Here is a 20,364-nt window from a genome sequence, read left to right on the forward strand (position 1 = left end):
TGGGGGCAGGTCTTTCCCATGCTGTTCTCATGATAGCGAATAAGTCTCATGAGAAATGATGGTTCTATAAGGGCGGGTTTCCCTACACAAGCTCTCTCTTTGCCTGCTGCCATCCACGTAAGATGTGACTTGCTCCTCCTTGCCTTCCAGCAAGATTGTGAGGCCTCCCCAGCTACATGGAAATATAAGTCCATTAAACCTCTTTTTCTTCCCAGCCTTGAGTATGTCTTTATCAGCAGCATGAAAACGGGCTAATATAGTAAATTGGTACCAGTAGAGTGAGGCATTGCTGAAAAGATACCTGAGAATGTGGAAGTGACTTTGAAACTGGGTAATAGGCAGAGGTTGGGACAGTTTGGAGGGCTCAGAAGAAGATAAGAAAATGTGGGAAAGTTTGGAACTTCCTAGAGACTTGTTGAATAGCTTTGCCCAAAATGCTGATAGCGATATGGACAATGAAGTCCAAGCTGAGGTGGTCTCAGATCGAGATTAGGAACCTGTTGGGAACTGGAGCAAAGGTGATTCTTGGCATTTTGCCTCTGCCCTAGAGATCTGTGAAACTGAACTTGAAAGAGATGATTTAGGGTATCTGGGAGAAGAAATTTCTAAGCAGCAAAGCATTCAAGAGGTGACTTGGGTGCTGTTAAAGGCATTCAGTTTTATAAGGGAAGCAGATCATAAAAGTTTGGAAAATTTGCAGTCTGATGCAATAGAAAATTTGCAGCCTCAATGCAATAGAAAGGAAAATCCCATTTTCCAAGGAGAAATTCAGGCCAGCTGCAGAAATTTGCATATGTAACAAGAACCTGAACGTTAATCACCAAGACAATGGGGGAAATGTCTCCAGGACATGACAGAGGTCTGCACCACAGCCCCTTCCATCACAGGCCTGGAAGCCTAGGAGGAAAAGATGGTTTCTGGGGCCAGGCCCAGGGTCCCCATTCTGTGTACAGCCTAGGGACTTCGTGCCCTGCATCCAAGCTGCTCCAGCAGTGGCTGAAAGGTGTCAACATAGAACTTGGGCTGTTGCTTCAGGAGGTGTAAACCCCAAGCCTTGGTAATTTGCATGTGGTGCTGAGCCTGCAAGTGCAGAAAAGTCAAAGATTGGGGTTTGGGAACCTTTACCTAGATTTCAAAGAATCTATGAAAACACCTGGATGCCCAGACAGAAGTTTGCTGCAGGGGTGGGACCCTCATGGAGAACCTCTACTAGGTCAGTGCAGAAGTGAAATGTGGGGTCAGGGCCCACATACAGAGTCCCTACTAGGGCACTGCCTAGTGGAGCTGTGAGAAGAGGGTCACTGTCCTCCAGACCCCAGAATGGTAGATCCACAGACAGCTTGCATTGTGTGCCTGGAAAAGTCACAGACACTCAATGCCAGCCCGTGAAAGCAGCTGAGAGGGAGGCTGTACCCTGCAAAGCCACAGGGGCAGAGCTGCCCAAGAACATGGGAACCCCCCTCTTACATTGGCATGACCCAGATGTGAGACATGGAGTCAAAGGAGAGCATTTCAAAGCTTTAAGATTCAACTGCCCTGCTAGATTTTGGACTTGCATGGGGCCACTTCATTCTGGCCAATTTCTCCCATTTTGAACAGCTGTATTTACCCAATGCCTGTACCCCTGTTGTATTGAGGAAGTAACTAATTTGCTTTTGATTTTACAAGCTCATAGGTGGAAGGGACTTTCCTTGTCTCAGATGAGGCTTTGGACTGTGGACTTTTGACTTAATGCTGAAATGAGTTAAGACTTTGGGGGATAGATGGGAAGACAAGATTGGTTTTGAAATATGAGAATATGAGATTTGGGAGGGTCCAGGGGTAGAATGATATGGTTTGGCAGTGTCCCCACCAGATGTCATCTTGAATTCCCATGTGTTGTGGGAGGGACCCACTGGGAGGGTTATAAGTTCAGGCTTTTGAATAGTTCACACTTGGATTTAAATCCCTGCTTGACCAGTTACTCATTCTGTGACCTGTGACATTATCCTCTCAGCCTCAGTTTCCCCATCTATGAAACGAGGTAACAACAATCTTACAGAGCTTTTGAGAGTAGGATATGAAATTATTTATGTAAAACAGTTAACATAAATAATACATAAAGTGTGCTCAAAAATGTGTCCAATTATTATGTGATATATGTTTAGTTACTATATATAATAAATGTTATTGTTGAACTTGATGGAACACATAGAAGTATTATTTTGCAGTAAAAAGATCCTCTTTAATATACAATATATAATTCTTTTGCTGTAAGCTTATTTGAGTTTAAATTTTCCAAAGAAGGAAATGGCTTATTGGCTTATTGTAGTGTCATCACTAGGAGTCTTGGAACGTTTCCTGTAAGAGGCATATGATGTGGAGGGGTACCACTAGAGGGCTCTGCAGGGACCCTGAATACCTTTTCCTTGGCTGTAGTGATGGAGAAGCAACCCTGAGAAGCCCTGACCTTTTGGAGATCAGAGCCATTCCATTCATTACAGCTGTTCAAGAGGGCAAGTAATAACAAGAATGCCACAAGAGCAACTCCTAGGAGCCACTTCTGCCAGAGAGCTGGGGGGTGCAGGTGGATGTCACCAGAAACAACTGGTAGGTGCTGAGCTAGGAAACCCTATTGCTTGAATTTCCCTCTCTCCTGTACCACTCCACAGAGCTACCCTTGTGGGGACTTGAATGACATAATACAATGAAATTTTAACTTTGAGACAGGAAACCGGATAGTATTGAAGGTTCTGAAATTCTAGGCAAAGACCTAACCAACAATAACAAGAAAACCCACCTTGAATCTCAACTGATCCTTGAGGCTGCGACCCAGACGGATGTTTGGGCATGTGTAATGGAGATGAGCACAAGCCCTGGGAGTTCTGGGGCTGCGTGAGCCCTGTGTGTCCTACATGCAGGGATGATGGCAGGGCACCTCTGATGATGCACTGTCATGGGATAAATGCCCCTCTGGACTCAGTGGTCACTCAGGGATTGTGCTGGCAAGTGATGCAATAGGTATATATCATAGCTTTTTAACGAGCATCATCGACCAGTAGCTTACAGCTGTGTCTGAGTGACAGCAGTGAAGCCGGTGCCTGCAGAGGCAAATGTCAGACCTGCAGCTGAAGCAAGAACCTGGGAGCTGGGCAGAAAAGGAGCTTTCCTGCTACCCAGGTGAGTTTGGATCTCCAGACTGAGACAGTGGGGTGGGAGCAGAAATCACTTCAAGCATTTGTTTTCTTGTGGCTGTTTTGCTTCTGTGGTGTTTGAACCACCCCCTGCTCCACCCTGCAGAAAAAGAGCTGTCCACGGGGCCAGACAAGATAATGTGCCTCTAGACTCAAGAAGTGAATGCCAGCCTTAGGAAGCTTTGCTTTTTTCCAACTATCCCTGTGAAATAATTCAGGACTTCGAACAGTGAAGAGTCAACTCTCAATCCAAAGTCAAGCACTTCCCTTTTTAAACTTGTGCAACACTGAGGCTTAAGTTCTCAGGGTCTCCCCTCCGCAGGCGCTGGTCCTTTTAAAGGGCTCCTCAGGGAGGTGGTGGACAGAGGCTGCAGTCAGGACCTGGCTGGGAGGAAGAGAGGGATGAGGGCTGCGGGGCTGGGCGTCCCGGGGAGGAGGGCGGAGCAGGTGAGCTGCGGGGTGGGAGCAGGGAGTGCACTTGTACGTGACGTTGGAGTTTGCAGCAACCTCCAAGTAGGAGGCTGTGCGCGCGTGTGTGTGGAGTGGCTGCGTGGCCGGGGAGGATGTGCGCTGCAGGGTGGCCGCCGCAGTGAGCAACGCGGCGACCGGAGCCCGGCGGGCAGCCGGGGAGGCCGGGACTGAGAGGGGCGAACCGCTGGTGCTCCCCGGCGGCGGAGGGCCGCGTCGGCCACGGGCCCGGGAGAGGCGCGCTCCAGCCGGCCCCAGGATGTAGGCGATCGGCGGCAGCGCTCCTGCAGGCGGCCAGCTCATCATGAAGAAGCACTCGGCCCGGGTGGCCCCGCTCAGCGCCTGCAACAGTCCGGTCCTGACCCTCACCAAAGTGGAAGGTAATGCGCGGCCGCCTCGCCCCGGGGGTCCCTGCACCCTAGCCGGGGGATGCTGCCACCCTGAGGGGGAGCTGCCTGACTGCGGGGCGCCGGGGCTGGGGGTGCTGCTCCCCAAGGACGCGGCTCCGCAGTGCAGAGCGCCGCCGTCTGCGTGGGGGGACCTAGCAGCTTCGGGGGCTGCCCTGAGCTCCCTGGCGAGCAGGAGTGAGCTGCTGCGGCGAGCGAGCACCCGGCTCCCCAACCCTCTCCTTCCTGGGCAGCACCCAGCGCATCTGGCAGCAGCTGCACCCTCACCTCCATCCCAGTTTGTCCTGGGGCTCTTGTCTGTTCGGCAGGAGGGGGTCGTCCAGCCGCTCCCAGTGTCCCCTCACCGCACACACACTTGAGTTGCCTGGGTGTGGAGCTCTGTGCCTCACCCCCAGGCCGACCAAAGGTGCTGCCCGTGGCTGGTAGAGGTGGGAGAGGGCTGCAGCGAGCTAAGGACACGTCTCTCCTGCCTGTTCCGAAGCCTTTCCGGCCGCCAGCCAAGTGACTGCCCTGCTCTTTGGGAATGGGCGGGGCGCACAGGTGAGGGAAGAGCCAGCACCAGGCTGTAAACAGGCTCTTTTCCTGGCCCTGGAGAGGGCTCAGATGGGCTGTGAGAGGGCCCCAGCAGGTGTCCTCCTCCTCCCCGTGTTGTCCTTTCTGCCTGGAACTGCTCTCACCCAGGAAATGTGAGCCAGAGGGCAGGGGAAGCAGCAGCCCACCAAGGAAAGCTTCCTCAGACACAGCGGCTTCTGCTGGCCTAAGGGGCCTGGCTTTCCAATGGAGAAGGGGGCAGAGGGACCAGTCCCAGTTCTTAACTCCTCCTCCCAGGAGGCAGAGGTGGAATGACTAACTCCCTCTCCCAGGAGCAAGCCACCTTGGCCAGGTGAGGCAGGCCGACCATCCCCTAGGTCCCAGGAGCTGCCCTCTAGGCCTTTGCTTGTGCTGAGCTAACAGAGCCCATGAGCATCAAGCGGTGAGTGAGGGGCAGCCATGGGCTGGGACACAGCCTGACTTCTGCTGTTCCCGGGAAGCCTGGACTTCTCTAGGCTTCTGTGGACCCTGCTTCCCACTCATGATTTCTCATTTATTACAATAAATCTCAGAAGCAGCGAGGACAAGACAGAGGCTGGCTTGGTAATTGTATGTTCCAAGCTCAACTATCCACACAGGCCTGCCTGCAGCTGCCCTAGTACTATGACCCCCATCCTACAGAGGGGCACTTTGAGGCCCAGCAAGGTGGGTGCATGTGTCCTAGACCCACAGTTGGTAGGTGGTGAAGCAGGAATGGAATCCTGGGCTGTCTGATCCAAAGCTTATGCATTTTTTCCAGAACATCAGTTTGCACTGAACTGCAACTACTTACCTAGTTCTCATCATTTTCTATCTTTAGGAGGTTGGTTTTTTTTCCTTCTTGTGGCTGTCTTCTTCTCTCCTCCATCCCAACCTCAGGAATGACTTGATATCAGCCATCTACCCCTGAGTTTAGTGCAAGTGCTACCTCTTCCAGGGATGTGTGTATTTCTAAGCCTTCTCCCAGACATTGCCACATGTATGTGTGGCATACACGTGGCCACATGTATTAGGGAGGGAAGGGTTGGCTATTTATTTCTCTGAGGGAAGGAGGGAGTGAGTGTCTGCTCACGCATAGGGTCGTCATGGGAAGTTGCCCCACTCCTACCTGCTAGTAGGGCAGATCGGTCCCGCTCTCCAGCAGCAGGGGATCTCCCTGGGACACTCCCAGCCCTCCTTGGGCAGGACAGGTTTGAACAGCACTGGAAGTGGGGCAGGACATGGATGGCGGAGCTACCTGAACTGGGTACTGTGGCCTCAGAGGTGCTGCAGGAGGCAGTGAGTGGCATGCGAGGCACAGGTACTTCCCTATGGCCAAGCCTGGAGGTTGCCTTCAGGGAATGAAAATGAGAATTATCTCCTATTAACCACCCCCCCCCCCCAAAAAAGAAACAAACCCTTAGGGCTGCTGCCAAAAGAGTCTCCTGTGCATACTAACACCAGCAACTGCCTCGTCATGGACTTGGCTTTGGAACTAGCATTTCCTCATAAATGCCTGTGGATAATGGAAATGTATAGTGAACTAAGAAATGGTCAGATTGAGGATCGAGACTGGGCTCTTCCCCTTTTCCAGTTGGATTTGTGTAAATCATGAAAACAGCCTCAGTTTCCTCAAATGTAAAAGAGAAGGAACAACCTACTTCAGCAGGCTGTGAGGAAGTGCAATAAGGTAGAGGTAGCTGAAAATGCCTAGCAAGCCCCCAGTTGCGTTTTGCACGGGATACCTACAAGTATCCCATAAAAAAGTCTGCCCATCGGGGCCTGATAAAACCTGCCCTTGGTATGCCTGGCTCACATATAGCTTTTTCTCTCTGCCTGGTTTTTTTCCTTGGTGTTTTTCTTCAGTTTGGCTTTTGGTCTATTTTTTGGAAACCATTTGCATCTTATGTGCCGGTTTTGGAAGTGTTGAATCATTTTGTTTTAACTTGAATGCACAGGGCAAGGTGGTCCCCATGCTGTGGGTGTTTCTGTATGGATGGCAGACAGGCTACAGGCAGGGAATGCAGCCAGCGAGGAATATTTATTAGCTCGCAGAGTGTGTCATCTAAGGGGAGGCAAGAAGGCACCAGCATGTGGTACATATAAAACCAAAATAGAAAAGGCAAAGCTTGGTTAAACTCAAACACAGGAAGATGGGCAAGATGACTTCATTCACTCAACAAACACTTCATCCAACCCTACTCTGTGTCCTGTGACAATGTAGCAAGGCCCTGGAAATGCAAAAAGGAACAATTCTAGCTTCATTCTCTTCACGACATTTTAGTCTAGAGGGGAAGAGACATGCAGATAGATAGATAAATTATCAAATACAAAGTAGTAAGTTCTGATATTGAACTAAAAGCAAGGTGTCACAGGGACACTGAGAGTTGAGCAATCTGAGGGGGCGTTCCTGAGGAGGAGGCCTTCATGAGGAGGAGGGTTTCTACAGAGGAAGCCTTTCTGAGGGGGCCTTTCTGAGGGGGAGACCTTTCTGAGAAGGAGGACTTTCTAAGAAGAGGCCTTTCTGAGGAGAAGATATTCCTGAGGAGAGGAGGTTTTCTGAGGAGGGCTTCTAAGGAGAAGGCCTTCCTGGGGTGGCCTCCTCAGAAAGGTCTCTGAGGAAGAGGCCATTCTAAGAAATAGGCCTTTTTGAGGAGGAGGCCATCTAAGAAGTGAGCCTTCCTGAGGAAGAGGCCTTTCTGAGGAGATATTGCTGAGGAACAGGCCTTTCTAAGAAGGAGCCATTCTAAGGAGGGGGCCTTCCTGAGGAGGAGGCCTTCTGAGGCATCACAACTGAGGCTGGGGGGATATGAGAAAGCTTGTTGGTACAGAGGGGAGGAGAGGCAGTTTCAGGCAGAGAGAACATGGATACTTGGGCTCAGCCCAGAAGCATGAGGAGAGTGGGGCTGGGCCTCAGATAGGGGTTAAGGCTTGAAAAGTATGTTCTGGCGACATTGATGGCATCTGTCATGTCTAAAAACATACCTTGTTTTCACAGATCCTTTGCTTGGCTTTCCTTTCAGAAGCGGAGCATTGATCAGTAGCACATCTCTAATAGACTAGTGTTTACTAGGATCATCTCTACTCACAATCAGCTCATTCATGTTCATTGAAATTTCATTCAATAGGAATTAATCATTGAGAACAGTACAGTGAATTCCCCCAAGAGGCCTGCAGCAAGTAGTGCTGTGGAAAGGGTGAGGGCTTTGGAATTAGATGGACTGGGTCTACCCAGCTCTCTCACTAGGTAAGTGATTTCTGGCTAATGAATAAAGCTCTCCAGGAATCAGTTCCGTCCTAGGAAAGGAAGGGTGATGGTATGTTGCTCTTAATACTCAAATAATAGTTTTTGCTAATGAATGTCTACTATATTGCAGGTGCTATGCTAGGAGAGATTGTTCCATTATCTCTATTTTTTCCCTAAGCAAGGCTAAGTATTGTTATCCAGCTTTATAGATAAGGAAACTGAGGCTCAGAAAAATCATTCACAGAAGGTCCTGTAATTAGAAAACAGGGATCCCAGGCTTCAAATCTGTATCTACCTGGCTGCAAATGTTGCAAAACCTTTGCACAACTCCTTTTCATTTGAGTAGGAAAGAGAATTATATCAGCTCATGGCACTTTGTAGATGTTCAGTAAATGCTCCCTAAAGCTCCCATTGTATGTAATTCCAGCAGTTTGGGAAGGCCCAGGCAGGTGGATCACGAGGTCAAGAGAGCAAGACCATCCTAGCCAACATGGTGAAACCCTGTCACTACTAAAAATACAAAAATTAGCTGGACGTGGTGGTGCACACCTGCAGTCCCAGCTACTTGGGAGGCTGAGGCAGGAGAATCACTTGAACGGGGAGGCGGAGGTTGCAGTGAGCCGAGATCATGCCACTGCATTCCAGCCTGGTGACATAGAGAGACTCCATCTCAAAAAAAAAAAAAAAAAAAAAAAACCTCCCACTGTAATATAACTAATATAACTCAGTGGTTGGGACCCCCTTGGGGGCTCACGGGCCCCATAGCTGTGTGTCATATTCTTAGTGCCTCTGCTTTGGGAGTGTTGGGTGGTTTCAGCTGCCCCCAGAGTAGGTCTGACTACCTTATTCCTATTGATAGGATAAGATGGTCATCCTGGAATGCTCAATTAATAGTATATGAAGACCCAGGATGCTGGCCCAGTCCAAGAGGATTCTTGAGAAGTATACTGCCAAAGAGTTTCCCTCAACCCAAAATATTTCCCTGGTTGGCTAGCCCTAGATCTGAAACTCCAGTGGCAAAAGTCATTCATGTCGTGATCAAATATTTTACCTAATATATCCAAGAGAATGAACCAGATGTTTGTAAGGACTCTAGGAGGAGTGAAACATAATCTTTGATCCAATAGAGCTTCCAAACGAGTGAGGAATGTCAGAAAGGCACACCAATAAAGAATGCACACTGAAATGTAATGTGTTTGATTCTGTGGAAGAAGTATAAAGCAAATGCTGCATTTCAGCTGAGGGCGAACTCAGTTCTGGCTGGGATGCAGATGGCCCCTACACAGCACTCTTGCTTGCCATCATTACCCCCTTCTTTGCAAAAATGACCTAATCTGACAGGATACTCTTTCCTGCTGAGCCTGGATGTGGCCTCAGAATTCATCTTGTCACCACACTCCAGGTGACGGTTAAACATTTATTGGAACTGCTTTTGCTGGGAGCACAGTCAGGATGGCATGGTAGAGGAGGTTGCCTCTGCCCTGGGCTGTCAGAGGTGGGAGGGGAGAATACAGCATTTCCTGACAGAGGGAGCCACAGACAAAGGCACAGAGCCAGGAGAGGGTGGCGCTGGGAGACCAGCAGGCAGTCTACTGGGCCAGAGCGTAGTGATCAGAAGAAGCAGGAGGAGGGGAGGTTAAGCTAGACCATGGGCAGACGCTGAGGCATCCTGAACGCTGGACTCGGAAGAGAAGATTGAAACAGGGGGAGCCAGAGAAGAGAAGAAAACACCATCTGAGACTGAGAAAAGAGACGGTCATGGGCAGTAGTGGTGTTCAAACTGGGTTATGAAATCTCTTCCATCAGTTGCAATAAGTATTTCTTCTTAAAGGAATTAGAATACAATAAAAACTGCCACTGTCTATCAAATGTAATAAGAGTCAGAGTGGATCCAAGATGCTTTCATTTCAGGGGCGTGTGTGTGTGCTCATGTGTACATGCTCGCATGTGCGTGTCATATTGAAGGTATAGCGAAAAATTTTTAAAACCCTGCTGGAAAGTGTCCAGTGGCAACAAGGAGACATGTTGGGGAGTGACAGCAGCAGTCCACCCATGAGTTCATGGTAATAACCGCAGTAGTAACATTTGCTTCCTCCTCACCATGAGCCCTTAACCTGGGTTGCCGGATTCAGTCCTCACGACATGCCTCTGCAGTGGCTCCTAACGTAATTCCCACTGTGCAGTGAGGAATAGGATTGCAGGGTAATCAGGTAACTCACTCTTTGAGACAACTGCCACATGGTATGCCCACATCCTAACCACTGTACCATCTGATGGCAAGGACGAGGACAGGATAGAGGAGGAATCAACAGGCCGTGGTGAGAGTGTGAAGTAGGAAGGCTGAAAAGAGCCATGAAATACGGCTTTGAAGATTATGCCTGAACAATTCTGGGAATAGAGATGCCATTAGCAGTAACAGTGAAGATAGGAGGGGAAACACATCTGGGAGGGAGAAATGGGGGAGTCACATTTAGAAAAGTTGAGTTTGAGGCCAATGCCTGCAAACACAGATGTGTAGCAGGCAGGGAGGTGGCAGAAAGAGGCGGTGAAGCCTGAGGGACCAATCAGGTGATATGGAAATAAATGGGCAAAGACAGAATCCTGGTGACCGTGAACATTTAGGAGATAAGGGAGTCGGGAGAGAAGTTTGACCGTCCAGACCAGAGGACTCAGATAGTACTGTAGCATGGAGACCACCGGAAGAAAATCGAGAAGAAAGAGAGAGAGTGATGTGTCAGATCCAGCCAAGAGAGGGTGATTTTGTGGAAACAGTTTTAAGTGGGTGCTGGTCTGCAAGCCAGATTGCAAGGGTGGGCGGGGGCATTACTTGGTTGAAGTGTTTGACAGTGAGGGAGGTTTGAGAAGCTATGCTGTCTTAAGAGGGAGGGAGATAACTTTTGAGAGAGCCAGGCTGATTCCAGGGCAGGTCTGAGGTTGCCCGGAGAGAAAGATAATTGATGCAAAAATTAATGCACCAGTGGCCTAGAGGAGGCAGCATACCAGGGGAGGAAGCACAAGACAGAGAAAGGGAATGATCGTCTTTGAAAAGGAGCAGAGAAAGCTTAATGGGCAAAGACACAGAGAATCATGAAGACGCAGAGAGGGGAAGCTAAGGGAGCCGTGCTGGTGACTTTGATCTTCTTTGTAATGTAGGAAGTGTCATTGTTTGCCGCAAATGATGGATGGGGCTTAAAGACTTGAAGAGGTGGGAAAGGGTTCAGAACAGCCCTATTGGGACAGCCAAGAAGAGATTTAATTCTTAAAAGCCTTTTTGGCGCATAATACATTTCCATTGGTTAAGACATCGTGTAGCTCAGGAGAAGGGACTGGAGGGAAGAACACTGGATGAGGTGTGGGGACATTCAAGTGTCATTTTCTGCTCCTCCATTAGCTAATTAATATATTGGACATGCCACCTGGCCTTTTGCAGCCTGGGCTTCTCCTGCTACAAAGAAAGAGGATTATAATAGATCTTCCATTGTCTCTTTCAGCAGGAACATTCTAAGAGTCTATTAAGTTGCTTACTCGTTAGCAGAGATTGGTTTATCTGATTAAAACCCTTCATTAGCTATAGTCAGAGAGCAGAGCTTTGAGGAATTGAGACCAGGAACAATAAGGAATCGAGCATGTGCATGTATGTGAGCATATGTGTGCATGCAAACAGGTGCTCTTTCTGAGAGTAGGTTTTAGCATTTGAGCAGGGGATGGAAAGACTAGCTACACGAGTACAACTTGCTCCACGAGACGGAACCCCAGATGATGAGATGGCATAAAAAGAGGTACAGAAGGATGCCAAAGAGAGGCTGTGCAACTTCCAAGCTTTGCCTGGGGCTGGTCCCAGTCTCCGTGTTTCTGTGTTAAAGCCTCGATGCCCAGGAATGAGCTGAGACATGTCACCCATTGTTGGTTCAGAATGTCTATCCTTGGGTAGGAGATTAAGCCTGAGAGGTCATGTTTAATACCTTAAGACCAACCCCACCTTGGTCCTTGACCAAGCAAGTTTAGTCCTGCCTTGTTGATGTACAATGACTCTGCTGAGAACTGGAGGTATGTTTGAGAAAACGGTGTTTTAATTTTGCTCTGTTCTGCTCATTTTCATCTAACACTTCATCCACCAAAACCCACACCTCTTCTGACTAGAGGATCAGAGATGCCCCCATCCCCCCATAGCTGTCCAGCACTGCCATGGTGAGTCTTGTGGGCCGGCAACTCCACAGGAGAAGGCTCCAGCATGCCCCTCTTCCTCAAGAGCCCTCAGCCTGTAGCAGTGGGCAGTGTCTTTGCCTGGAGGTACTGTCCTATCTATAACCTGCCCTCCTATAAAACTGTGGTTCATCCTTTGCGTTCCAACAGCCAAATTTCAGTACACATAGAAGCCAAAGAATCTGGAGATGCTAACAATCGATGAGGAAAAACACCAGCAAAGAGGAGTATGCATATTTGTCTGGGTTTTGTGTGCAGGTCATTAACAGCACCAAAACATCACCAGGTTTACCAACTGTGAGTACCGGCTGTGTCTATGGAGGCATCATGTGCCCAGGCCACAGAAAATGGTGAAATTCCAGGAGACTGCACAGGCCATAACTAGCAGTGCATATAGATTAAAACTGATGCCCTCAAGTTCAGATGTTTTCAGACCAAGTATTAAAACACAGTGCTCTGCTTCCTCCCAAGGGGAGGCATTGACTCTTCCCCCAAGGCACAAACAGTATTATTTAAGGCTTACCCATACCCTGTCAGTTTCTCAAGAGTCATGATTCACCTTAAGCTGAGTACATTCCAGGACTGTCTTAAATCCACTGCATGAAGTTATTCAGCCCTTTGAGAGTTATTCAGGGACCTCTAAGGAAATGGAAGTGAGGTAGAAATGCCGATTTAGATATCTGATTACTGAGATGGTGATGATGGGTGGGAAAACTGAGCTGGATCAAGACCTGACTCTTACCAGCTCTCAGACTGCTTCAGAGTAGATCAGACGCATCTCAAAGAAGCCTCCACCACTCCATTCCATCCCCAAAAAGCAACTTTTGTTCACCTCCTAATTCTTTATCCTAATAAGAAGAATAATTTCCCAGTGCAAAACACTAGTTTTGTTTTTAAACACAACTTCACAACTGCCATGTTTTCTCCCAACTCTACACACTGCCTCCAGAAATAACTTTACAACAAAGATTCAAGCAATTCACATGAGGCAAACAAATATAAGATAGCATATAATATTTCTAATCCAATAAAGTTATTTCTTCTCCTAATAGGTTATCAAAATAAATACTCTGCCATCTGTAGCATGTCATACACATTCTGCAGAGTGGTGGCTCTTAGTCCAGCTTTACACCTTCTCAAGCGCAGTACACTCTCTACTGTAACCCCCTTGTATTAGCTAGCGCTGCCATAACAACATATCATAGACTGGATAGCTTTTAAAAAGGGCATTTTTTTACTCACAATGCTGGAGGCTGGAAATCTGAAATCAAGGGGCTGGCAAATTTAATTTCTGGGGAGGGCTCTCTTCTTGGTTTGCAGACAGCTGCCTTCTGTGTCCCCACATGACCTCTTCTCTTGATGTGTGTATGGAGAGAGAGAGATAGAAAACAAACTCTCTGGTGGCTCTTCTTCTAAGGACACTAATCCTACCAGATTAGAATTCCATCCTTATGACCTCATTTAACCTTTTTTGGTTTTTTGTTTGTTTGTTTTTGGAAACAGGGTCTTACTCCTATGCCTAGGCTAGCGTGCAGTGGCATAATCACTTGTCATTGCAGCCTTGACTTTCTGGGCTCAGGCAATCCTCCCACCTCAGCCTCCCAAGCAGCTGGGACGATAGGCAAGCACCACCATGCGCAGCTAATTTTTTGTATTTTTTTTTTTTTGTAGAGATGGAGTTTTGCCGTGTTGCCAATAGTGGTCTTGAACTCCTGGGCTCGAGCGATCCACCCATCTCAGCCTCCCAAACCTCTGGGATTACACGCATGAGCCACTGCACCTAGACTCTTTAATTTTAACTACTTTCTTAGAGGCCCTGTCTCCAAACACAACCACACTGGATGTTAGGGCTTCAGCACATGAATTTGGGAAGAACACAATCACTCAGTCCATAACGCCCTCTTTCCAGAACAGCAAATCCTAGTGCAGAGTCCCATACATACTCAGTCTCTTCCATGTTATAAATGTGTTTCTGTCCTCTGCAAACCTGAAGTCCCTCTTTAGTGACACGCAGTTCTGAATGAGGTGTTCAGCACCATGACCTTGGTCAGCTTTCAAAGGGGACAACGAGAGGAATGAGAACATTCTCGATTCTCGTTGATGCTCTGGAGTCAAACAGAACCAAGTTAAAACTGTGCCTTAGCCTCTCACTGATTTGTACCCTTGGGATATTAACTCTCAGAACCTCAGCTGTCCAATATGCAAAAGGGAAATAATCTTACTGATCTCCACCATCGTGATGGGTATAAAAAGATATATAACATCTATTGGCAGAGATTGCGGTGTATGTATCGGGTGTCTAACCACCACTTGCCCCTTTAATTCTCTATTCTCTTTCCTTTTCCTTTACCTATGGTCAACATCTAACTTCAATTATCCATAGATTCTGTTCTTTCCCTGGAACCTGTGCTAGTCAGGAACATGACTGGGGCTTCGGCCCCATGTGAATGGTGGCAGTGTTTTCTGACCCAAAATCCAGGAATCCATATGGATGATCTGGCAAGGGCAAGTGGGTTGGGACATGTGAAGTGCGAATTGCTTTGGGATGTTTGGGGCACGTAGTTGGCCTTATATGTGTGAAAGCCTTTTCTGCAAGTCTCCTCCCCTTTCCTCTACATCACTGCCTAAAAATAATGTCACACATAAATTCACTGAGCAAGTATTTAATGAGTAGAAAAGACAAACAAAGACTGAAATGGATTGTTTGGAAGATAAGTTACACTTGCAAATGGCCATAAACAAAAGCTTTCTTCTAAGCTTCTCATTTTGCAAAAGCTATTTAGTTTGTTGGCCAGGTCCTGGGATGGTGTACTCATCAGTAATCAATAAATGGGAAAGTTTTCATCAGACCCTGTCTTTCATGCAGTCTAGGAAAAAGGGGCAGGAGTTGAGGGATGGAAGAAGGTGGAACTGTAGTTTCCAGAGCAGCTCTTAATTGTGTCCTGTTTGGAAGCAATTAGATGCCCTTAATCCTCTAAGATATGGGTACTTGAAGCACTGCCACTTGGACTAAGCAAGCTCTATGAGGGAAAAGTTGTATCTGCCTTGTACCGCAAAGTAGGTGGTCAATTAAGATTTGTTGAATGAGTGGCCTAAAAACTAGTCCACCCAAGATAAATAAATATATATCCACACAAAGACTTATAGGTGAATGTTCATAGCAGCATTCTTCATAGCAGCCCCAAACTGGAAGCAATCTAGATGTCCATCAATAGATGAATGGATAAGCCAAATTTGGTATATCCATACAATGGAATTCTCTTCAGGCATCAAAAGAATGAACTGCTGACACATGCTACAACATGGATAAACCCCAAAGACATGATGTTAAATGAAAGAAGTCAGATGTGAAAGTCTGTATATGTATATGAAATGTTCAGGATATGCAAATTATTATAGAGACAGAAAACACATTCATGGTTGCCTAGGGTTGAGGGTGGGAACAGGGAGAACTTCAAATTGGCACCAGAACTCATTTCGGCATGATAGAAATGTTCCAAAACGATGCTATGGTAATGGTTTCACAAATCAAATTTGCTAAAACTTACTGAGTCGTGTTGTTAACTGAATTTTATACTATGAGAATTATATCTCAATAAAGCTGTAAACAACTAAAATAACTCTATAGCCCTTACTGAGATAGATGTCAGTTGCGAGGCATCATCTCCCATTTCCTGTGCAATTCTATCTCCTTTGCGTTAGAAAGGCTTGGTTCACACCAGCCAGCTGGTGGTCTTTGATACCCGCTCTGGGTCCCTTACCCTAAAGAAAGGACTTGATAATGTGAATGACGAGTTAATGGGTGCAGCATACCAACATAACACATGTATACATATGTAACAAACCTGCACGTTGTGCACATGTACCCTAGAACTTAAAGTATAATAAAAATAAAATTAAAAAACAAAAATGAAAGAAAGGACTTGAGCACTTTCTAAGGGCAAACTCCCTGGAGACTTTTTCAGAAAGGAGTCAACAAGGGTCCACTTATTCTCGGGGAAGCTCATAAAAGAAACATTATTGATCTCTTGAAAGTTCAAAAGGGCCATTTTATGAGATGAGAATGAATGACTTTCCAATCTTTCTTACTTTTCATTGTAAAAGTGACTTACATTAAGAAAAAGAAAAAGCACCCAATTCATCATTTTCTCAGGCCTAAGCAGTGGACAGCTCATAGGACTAAGGGTGTGCTTTGGTACCCAAATGAGTTGGTAGCTAAACTAGACCTTCAGCTCACCCATTGTGACCTAGACTTTCCTTCTGCTACGCAGACGTTGCCTCTAGGTACTACTTCTGTTTGACCAAAGAGTGTGAATCCTTTCTCTCTTTGGTCACAAGCAAAAAGTGTGATTTTGCAGGTGGTGGGGTTTATGCAGTTTTAACAAATTGCCTGACAGCCCTCAGGACACCGAGACAGGGCTAAAATGGAAGCTCACACACAGGCATGGTTACATCTCACCATGCCATGGAGTATATAAAGTACACATGAGAACACTCCCCCTGCATTCGCGCGTGCGCACGCACACACACGTGCTTAACGGAAGCAACTCAGGCAACAGGACTGGGATGTACCCACCTGTCCTCCAGCATTTATGGATGAATTAAGTAGCATAAACAGAATTTAGAGGTGACACAGCTTCAGGGAGATGCTTGAATCCACAATTACAGCATCTGTCAGCATAAGCATTGGGCTAGAGTGTATAATCTGCTTTGCATTGCTCCCAGAACTGCTGGCTAAAGTACAAGATTAGAATTTAAGGCACAAGATGATCATAAACAGAGGGATTGTTAGTGGGGAAGGGGTGTTGGAGAGTGAAGGTGAGGGTGACATAAGTAGTATTTCTAGTTGCATACCCATGGTCCCAGGAGCTGTGGCAGTAAACAGTGTGAGGCTAATTTTGGCATTGATTTCCTTGAAGCACTGCCTCTTTCAACTGTGATAAAGGAGTGAAATCAAACAAAGGCAACACTTGACCTGAAATTTTGGAGGTGGGGGGCAGAATTAAACAGAAATTTCCTACACTTAGAAGATTTGAAAGGCTTCTGAAAAGAGATATAGGCTTCCTCATTGTAACTCCTTCTGTCTGAAATCTGTTTGAGCATCAGTAAGCCAGAGCATCAGTAAGCCAGTTCATGGAAAATGACCCTGGAAATGATGTGAAGTGTGGGGTGCACTTCCAATAGTAGAAAATAAATGCATCTGCTAAGCAAAATTGTTGTGTCACTCTACATTTGTTCTTCAGCTAACTGTATTACTTTGTTATGGATGTTGTGGTTTGCACTTTCCTAATAAAGTAGGATCAGTCAACATCTGAGTTTGCTCCAGTCCCTTCAGCAAACCTGGCAGTTTCTCCTGTGGCATGTCTAACCAAAGCAAGATGAGGCATTGCAGAGTGACGAGGTGGCAGTGAATTTCAGTTCTCACCACCATCCTCACTGCCCCTGGTCAGGTCATGGGTATTCCTGACCCTGAATTTTGCTCCTATTTTTTACTTTTATGTTCTATCCTCCAAGGCCCAGGCCAACCACCTGCCTCTTCTAATTCTTTTCACTATTATCCCAATGCACACTGACCACACTCTGCAGAATTCCTGTTATATAGTCCGAATCTCTATTTTACACGTAATTGTTCTGTAATTCCTTCATGGATCTTTCGTCACTCTGACATAGACAGTCCATTCCTGAAGAATGGTAATCATGCTTTACGCTTATTTATAGACCACCCAAAGCTCTTGGCACAGGGCACACGTTTCACAGCAATTTCCTGTCTGATTGAAAGGCTCTGAGGATGCATTGCACTGTACATAGGCCTGTGAGATGTAAAAAGTGCATGCTGTTCATTTTAAGTTAGGTTAAATAAATGAAAGATAAAAACACAGTGTGATCCCAATTTTCCAGTTTGGGTGTGTAAATGGGTTTGTGTGTTCATCTGTGCTAGGGGCACAGTTCTGCTGAGAGGGGTGTGTGCATGTGTGTGTGTGTGTGTTGCACAGACACAAAAGACTGGGAAAATGCGGCAGCAAATGTCAATTGTGGTATCTCTGGGTGCTAACATCATTAAAAATTGCTTTTTCTTTTTACTATTTAGCAATTTTGTGATGTATGTATAAAAAATACTTTTTATTTATATGAGGTACGACGTGTTTAGCAGTATGAAGAATGAGGTAATGAAACTGATAAGTGATTATTATTATAAAAGACGCAGTATAGTGAAGTGGGAGGTTTGCAATGAATTGGGTTTGGTTGTCTATTATTCTTAATGGGTATATTCCAGTGTTTCCCAAAGTGTATTCCAGAGTACAGTAGTCCCTACCACAGGTGTTACAATTTAAATAATATGGGAAGCAGCCTCCTGGAAATTCACAATATCCATTGGCCCTGAATATTCCTACAGCAAAGGAATCTGTCTGTTCTACTTGGTGTTTTCCAAATCTATTCAAGCGTGGAATCTTTTTTCCTTATAACGCCTGTTAACTGCATTACATTTTGTAAAACGTTGTTCTATTTATAATGTGGTTATTTTCAAATAACAGAGTAGTGAGTTTAGTTCTAAGTGTCTTAATTTTGTTTGTATTTTGTTCGTATTCCTTTGGTTTGAGGATCCAGAGGTTACAAAGTTAGAGAACAACTTCTTTAATCCAAATCCATAGAAACAGTGTAGCAATACCAAATTACATGATTTGATGATTTTCTCCTTCATTGTAAAAGCCATGCAGCCTCACTGCCTAGTTTGCTACGTTTTAAAGCTTAATTTGCTATAATGAAAACATTCAATGAAGAAACATGCTGTGAGCTGAATTTATTCAGCCTCTTTTGGAGTTCATTCTTTCACTGGAAGTTATTACCGTGAAACTGCATTTTATTTTTGTGAACTTTTTTTTCATCTCTACAATCATCTTTTCAGGATGAGTTTTTGACAGTGATGCTAATAGTGACAAACCCCTCTAACCTCCAACACACCTTGCAAATTATCCCGATAATGAACAGCTGCAGATGCTAATTCAAAATGACAGGTAATCCGTGTGTAAATTGAAATGTGCATGCTTCTGTCTGAAACTGCAATTGCATTAAGTTGTGGGAATTCACCGTGAGGAACATCAAGAGATCCTGGTAGGAGGGCATAAGCACACAGATCCCCAAAAAGGCTGGCAATCAATCTTCCCTTTTGTCCTCCACATCTTTCTGCCCTGCAGCCCATGCAGGAACAAACAGCTTGTCAGAAGCTCAGAGGGTGGCAAGACATTTGGTTTTCCAGGGACTTTCCAACTTGGATATGTGAGCACATGAAAAGTAAGAGAAGGACGGAGGTTATTCATAAAGCAAGTAATGAAGCACAATAGGGACAGTGCGAAACAGAATTTGACCCAATAAAGTACATTATCTCTGACTAGCCATGTAATGCTTCGGTTTATCTTTGGCTGAAACAGATACAGCACAGCCGGTGCTTAACGATATTAAACACCTGAAAACTAGGTTACATTTAATCACAATTTTGCCTCATAGACTCATAATGCTTCAGAAAGTATGATATACAAAACTCAGTTTGTTATTAAAATTATTTTAATTAAGTTTAAACAATGTAGAGAAAGCACATTTGACCCCAATATATTCAGGACTCTTTTCCTCCCCTAGAGTGAAAATGGCCTCTTAGCACTAGTGTGCCTCCATTCAGCTCGGTGCCAGGCACAACATCATTATAAAAGACAGGTACACTGCCTTCTGGAAATTTGCATCCATCCGTAGTTACACCCGACACAGGCTACAGCTTTGTTTAAATTTCCAGCTGACTGACACGCACACAATCGTGAATGAAAAAGCAAACAGTGGAAAATAACGCCTTTTCACCTTCTTCTGGTCTGCGGAAGCAACACTGCGGCAGAGCCAAGCTTTGGGCTGCAGCCTGCTTTCCAGAAATCACACAGCTCTAGAATGGAGTGCCTGTGGCCTTTCACACACCAGCTGCCAGAGGTTGTGGTTTTTAAGTAAAGCTTCGAAGTGGGACTGGAGGCTATCAGCAGGAAGCCAGTTAAAGCAGATAGAAAAGTAAGAGTGGCGAACTCTATTTTTGCCGTACATACAAAGTAAGAGGAGAGAGTCTCGGCCAACTGTGCCTTTAAGTAACAGGCCACCTCTGTCAAGGTACTGGGATCTTTTAGAGGTCGAGACCTCGCCCTGTAGGAATCTCCAGCCCCCAGTACTGCCCGGCACCCAGGAGCACGTGAGTACTCGTCAACTGCCATAACTGAGAGTGGAGGTATTTCAGCCGCTCTGTGTTCTGGAGAAGTGTCTCCCAAAGCACGCAGATCACCTGAGGAAT

General features: G+C 46.2%; 1 protein-coding gene across 1 annotated transcript in view; it reads left to right on the forward strand.

The window, feature by feature from the left end:
• Positions 1-3,670: 3,670 nt before the first annotated feature.
• The window catches only part of SLC35F3 (solute carrier family 35 member F3), a 108,060-nt gene continuing 91,366 nt past the window's right edge, over positions 3,671-20,364 (forward strand). Inside the window, exon 1 of the mRNA XM_050770473.1 lies at positions 3,671-4,021. Within this exon, the coding sequence (XP_050626430.1) occupies positions 3,946-4,021 (76 nt within the window). The 5' untranslated portion in view covers positions 3,671-3,945. The remainder of the gene's footprint in view (positions 4,022-20,364) is intronic.

This window comes from Macaca thibetana, chromosome 1 (genome assembly GCF_024542745.1).
Source record: "Macaca thibetana thibetana isolate TM-01 chromosome 1, ASM2454274v1, whole genome shotgun sequence".
Classification (NCBI taxonomy): Eukaryota; Metazoa; Chordata; class Mammalia; order Primates; family Cercopithecidae; genus Macaca; species Macaca thibetana.